The 6,242-nt window shown below is 37.5% G+C and overlaps 1 protein-coding gene across 1 annotated transcript; it reads left to right on the top strand.

The window, feature by feature from the left end:
• Positions 1-1,059: 1,059 nt before the first annotated feature.
• On the top strand, positions 1,060-6,232 carry LOC107746023 (toll-like receptor 3). The gene is made up of 5 exons (XM_016560066.1): positions 1,060-1,167; positions 2,127-2,604; positions 2,715-2,909; positions 3,397-5,246; positions 5,486-6,232. Exons 2-5 carry the CDS (start codon positions 2,164-2,166, stop codon positions 5,712-5,714), a joined length of 2,715 nt encoding a protein of 904 aa, XP_016415552.1. The 5' UTR covers positions 1,060-1,167; positions 2,127-2,163; the 3' UTR covers positions 5,715-6,232.
• The last annotated feature ends 10 nt before the right edge of the window (positions 6,233-6,242 follow it).

The following is a 6,242-nucleotide window of genomic DNA, read 5'->3' as shown; positions in this document are numbered from 1 at the left end:
AGATTCCACAAGACAGAATGCAGTCTTATGAGACCAACATGGAGTTCTAATGACATTTTCCGGATTTAAATTTGAATGAAACTTATTATAGGGATCGTGAAAGCATATATATATATATATATATATATATATATATATATATATATATATATATATATATATATATATATATATATATATATATATATATATATATATATATATATATATATATATATATATATATATATATATATATATCCTACCTCGAAATTGAGCCAAAGCTGTCTTTCCCTTCAAATTAAAGTAGCCTACATTCAAATAGTTATCAATGCCACGAGATCCATACATATTTTCATATTCATATTCAAATATAGATGAAATGCTTATTTATTAAACATTAAGTTATTAATACGTTTTTTTCTTCTTGAATCTTAACCGGTCATCTCATTTTGAATTCTGTGGCGCCCCCAGCCGGACATTTAGCTGAATTACTGCTGAAGCGACGTTCCATTTACTACACAAATAGTGTATACGATTGATATAAAACAAATCGTTAATTTCGGTTTTTTATTTAAATAAAGAATATAAATAATAAACTATTGAATTTAATTATTCATAAAGTTTCAACAAAAGCGAGAGTCTGCAGCGAGTAGGCTACATTTTGCGAGTACACTAGAGGAAAAAAGGGGAATTCCCTCTCGGTTTACTCATTTCCTTTCTTTCTTTTTTGGAGGCCAATAAAAATATTGAGGGGAAAAACTATATTAGAAATAGCAGAAGTGGTTTAAAATTCATCGCACATTCATATGATAATAAGAAAGCTGGTTGTCGCTGACACAAGAAAATGCTAGATTCGATTGCAATTGTCATGAAGTATTTTGAAACCTGGTCGAATCTGCATTCAAATAATGAGGGTAACATAAAATATGTATAATTATTCACTTGACCTCTATCGGATCTGAATATGACGATATTTGATATCTAGGACACTGCGTGATAGGATCCGCCTCCTCGTTTGTTTCACTTCTTACGAAAGAGGAATTGTTCCTTACTGAAGGTTTTTCCCCCCCATGCAAAGATTATAAGGCTATACAAGAGGTCTGTCTCTAGTTGCTTCACACTTGAACCACTTTAAACATGCAGATATTTGAGCTGAACGTGGGGAATTAGATCGTCACAATTCAAGTAAGTACATGATAAAAGATCACACATGCTATTCAACTGCTGCAATACTTGGTCACAGATTAATAGCCTACGTTCACGTGTAGCACCATGTTACCAGTTTTAGAAGAAAATAATCTTAACCATTATAATTATAACATTTTAAAGTTAGAAGATTGTTTCTTTAATAACGGTAGGCTAGTGGCTAGTTGTTTCGACTTAAAGGGGTCATATGATGCTGCTAAAAAGAACATTATTTTGTGTATTTGGTGTAATGAAATGTGTTTATGCGGTTTAAGGTTCAAAAAACATTATTTTCCACATACTGTACATTATTGTTTCTCCTCTATGCCCCGCCTTTCTGAAACGCGTCGATTTTTACAAAGCTCATCGGTCTGAAAAGCGAGGTGTGCTCTGATTGGCCAGCTATCCAGTGCGTTATGATTGGCCGAATACCTCAAGCGTGTGACGGAAATGTTACGCCCCTACCATACTGTGATGATGCCCTGTCAGGCCGGAACAATAATTCAAAAACATGAAAACCCATTATAAACGAGGCATTCGCTGCATCCAGTGGGGACATAATTATGGATTATAATGACTTATACTGTCTTTTTACGAGTTGCATCGCGCCGAGTAAACATAAAACCATGTCTGTACATTTTGGGAAATATTAAATGCTATGTATTTAAAGTATAATGTAGTATTTAAGAAGTGTTATGCATTTAAATGACTTTTCAGAAGCAAAATATAACTTGTTTTGACTAACAGAAAATAGTAGTAGGCTAGTAAATTACTGATATGACAACTTGGCCCAACCAGATGGAGAATAGAAAAGAAATACGATTTTTTTTTTTTTAATTTTTGGTTAAAATATTGTGACTAACCCTGGTCTTCTTTATATCTTTTCTAGCTAATTGTATTGTCTATAAACTCATACTGTGTATGAAATATTGTTATCAACAATAGTATGTTTATTACAGCTTGACTTGGGGAAAAAATAGGAAGGAAGGAAAATATATGGAACAGATGAAACTCATATTGTTGCCCTTGTTCTGCATGTGCTTTCATGGCCACTGTGCAGACACTGCATATCCACACAAGTCAACATGTACGATTGAGAATGCCAAAGCAGACTGCAGTCATATGAATCTGGATGCAGTTCCATCGGACTTACCCAAAAATATCACCACATTGGATGTGTCTCACAATAGACTTAAAACTCTGTCTTCTCTGCATTTGTACTCAAATCTGGTGACTATAGATGCCAGCTACAACTCTTTAACTGCCTTAGAAAAGGATCTGTGTCTTTCTCTGCCACACCTGCAAATTCTTAATGTGCAACACAATGAAGTGTATTTGATAAGTGAGAAAGACCTGAAAAACTGTTTTCATTTAACAAGACTTGACCTGTCTGACAACAGACTGAAGCTAAATGGAGAGCCTTTCTCTGTTCTAAAGGTATGTTTATGAAGACATTTTATTAAATATTCAATGTGAATATTAAATGCAATCAAAAGTTCGAGGTGTCTTTTAGCATGATTCAATTAGGTTATTTCCTCCCTATGTAGAGTTTGACATGGTTGGATGTATCTCGAAACAAACTGAAATCAGCTAAACTGGGCACACAACCTCAGCTGCCAAACCTGATCACTCTTGTTCTCTCTGGAAATGAAATCTCTGTACTGCAAAAGAATGACTTCTCATTCCTCAGTAATTCTTCTGCATTTCGGGTTCTGATACTCTCGTCTCTGTCTCTTAAAAAGGTAAGAAGAACAGAAAGTAACACATGTCTGGTTACTTTCACTGACAGCACATGAGAATCTCTATATAAAAACCCTTTCAGAATTTCAAATTCTACCATGTGTGTTTGCCACAGCGTGTGTTTACTTGCATCTACCATTATCTTTCTTGGAAAGCTGTTAGGACTGTGTTTCTATCTTTGGTGCTCAGACAATGATGTTTTCATGATGATGTAATATTGAATAACTTTTCTCTCTGATTACTGACATGACCTGAAAACAGGCTAGCTTATGAAACTTGTGTAGCATTAGATTATCAAACAAATGCAACTTGAATTAAACTTTTAAACAAATGGCAGTCAATTGGTATGTTTGTATGCATTTTTTTTTAAGTTAAGTTCAGTGTTCAATGTCATATCATCAAGGTGTTGTTTCTTAAACCTGGCTTAGCTCTATCGTTCTCACTCCAGCAAACTTTTGTCTTTTTTTTTCAATTGTTTTGATAAACTAGGTGGAGAATGGCTGTTTCCAGGCTATTGCTAGACTTTCTGACTTACTCCTGGATTACTGCAAGATCAGCCCTCAGTTTACCACCAGTCTTTGTGAAGAACTTGCTGGCACAGCTTTGCGAAACCTTTCCCTTAAGAACACTCAACAGGTGACACTCTCAAACACAACTTTCCAAGGTCTAGAGAAGACTAACATCACAGTGCTCGACCTCAGCAGCAACACAATGTCGAAGATTGCTGAAGGCGCCTTTCAGTGGCTTCCCCGACTGGAAATGTTATCCCTGGAGCATAACACTCTTAGACACCTAACTAAGGACACTTTCCGTGGATTGGGAAACCTGAGGCAGCTTAACCTGCAGAAAGCACTGATTAAGAGTCATACATCATCCTTACCAATCATTGAAGACTTTTCTTTCCACCATTTAGTCCAATTAGAGCATCTATGCATGGCAAATACTGCATTCCGAGAGATAACAGAGCATATCTTTTCTGGACTTCTGAACCTGAAGACACTGGATTTGAGTTGGAGCATCACAGGGTTGAAGACGGTCACAAACAGAACATTCGCTGCTTTGCAAGAATCTCCACTCCTTCAGACTCTTAATCTTACTGCCATGGGTATCAACAAGTTGGCACCTGGGGCCTTCTCAAGTTTGGGCAACCTCACTACACTCGTACTTGGTCACAATTTCATTAATCAGCAGTTGAAAGGAGATGAGTTAGAGGGCCTCTCTAACATTAAAGAGATTGACATGTCTATAAACCAGCAAAGCATTTCCCTTACCAATACGTCATTCATCCACGTCCCAACATTAAGGACTCTAAAGCTCGGCCGTGCCCTAAAAGGGACCCTAGCTATGGAAGCATCTCCATTCAGGCCACTTGTCAACCTCACATTTCTAGATCTCAGTAATAACAATATTGCAAACATAAATGCTTGCTTGCTGAAAGGACTCTATCATCTGAAAGTGCTGAAAATGCAGCACAACAACTTGGCTAGGTTGTGGAAGACGGCCAACCCAGGTGGTCCAGTGTTGTTCCTCCAGGATGCCACAAAACTGTCTGTCCTGGATCTGGATTACAATGGTTTAGATGAGATTCCACTCAATGCTTTGCGCGGCCTCTCAGAGTTACGTGAGCTAAGTCTCCATGGTAATCTCTTGGATCAGCTGCATGCCTCTGTTTTTGATGACCTACAGTCTTTAAAGTATTTGTATCTTCAAAAGAACCTTATAACCTCCATCCAACATGTCACATTTGGTGTGCCGCTGTCCAACCTGACAGAACTTTACATGGACCACAACCCCTTTGACTGCACCTGCGAGAGCATCCTGTGGTTCTCTGGGTGGCTTAACTCTACCAATGCCAGCATTCCTGGATTCCCTCAAAGTTACATCTGCAACACCCCAAATGCCTACTTTAACCGCTCCGTCATGGCCTTTGACCCATTGTCCTGCAAGGATATGACACCTTTTAAGGCACTGTACATTTTAAGTAGCACAGCAGTGTTAATGTTGTTATTTACAGCTTTCCTGGTACACTTCCAGGGATGGAGAATCCAGTTCTTCTGGAACATAATGGTAAACCGTATGCTGGCATCACTGGAGGATGAAAGCATTACTGAAGGTAGATATGCATATGATGCATATATCATCCACAGTGTTGAGGACAGACCATGGGTGGAACGAAGCTTACTCCCCTTAGAGGATGAAAAATTCAATTTTTTTCTTGAAGACAGAGATGCAATACCTGGCTTTTCTCAACTCGACACCATTGTTGAAAACATGGGACAATCTAGGAAAATCCTTTTTGTTATTACAGAAATGCTTCTAAATGATCCATGGTGTAGGCAGTAAGTAAAATTGTCCTTATTATCTATAACTGATTCAAAAAGGCTTTCTACAATTACATTTAGTGACCATTAATAAAATGCAAACCACTGACCAGTTTAGGGTCTTTAAGGTGTAGATTCAGATCCTCAAAGAAACACATATGCTTCCTTTTCTGCAAGTTACTGAAATGCACAGGTGTTTTAGCGAATTCAAGTTCAATTCAGAAGTGTTTACACTCTCTCTTTCTTCCACTCTGCAGATTCAAAGCCCATCATGCACTTCACCAGGTAATGGAGGACAATCGTGACTCGCTGATTCTGATTTTTTTGCAAGATGTAACTGATTACAGTCTGAACCGCTCTCTGCATCTTCGTCGTGGCATGTTGAAACCTCACTGTGTTCTCAACTGGCCTTTACACAGGGAACGAATCCCAGCTTTCCATCAGAAACTCCGCTCAGCATTAGCCTCTACCAACAAGGTCAACTAGAAATTATTTTTTCACTATTTGTACTGCAGTCTTGGATTCTCTGTTCCATCACTTTCAATTTCTTAACACATTTACATTTCAAAAGAATTTGCAGGTGAGATTAGGTATAGTGCTGCTTCCTAGCAAACACCACCAGACATGACATCCAATGGCCTTTGCAAGGAAGCTACCAAATGTGACTTGGCAAATTATTTTAAGCAAACAGATAAATTCACTCACAGGAGAAGTTTCGCTACCTTTTTTTATACCCTATTTAGTAATCGCAATACCATAATCCCATGGCGACACCCAACTAGATACTTGTCCAGACACAATAGGGCCCACTCTTTCTAAGGTACTGGCTTTTTCACATATTATTTTTTATGCCCAAAGAGATCATTTCAGTCAAATTTAATTTAATCTGACCTTTTGCTGGCCACTGCCTTCAGGGCCACAAATAAAAGGAGTAATATATATTTGGGAATCACTTTTGAAAATCAAATCTGTTAAAACTACATAAGGATCACTATATATATATATATATATATA

Source organism: Sinocyclocheilus rhinocerous, unplaced genomic scaffold (genome assembly GCF_001515625.1).
Source record: "Sinocyclocheilus rhinocerous isolate Xijiao unplaced genomic scaffold, SAMN03320098_v1.1 scaffold288, whole genome shotgun sequence".
Lineage (NCBI taxonomy): Eukaryota > Metazoa > Chordata > Actinopteri > Cypriniformes > Cyprinidae > Sinocyclocheilus > Sinocyclocheilus rhinocerous.
Note: the sequence above shows the minus strand (reverse complement) of the source record. Positions and strands in the feature narration are given on the sequence as shown.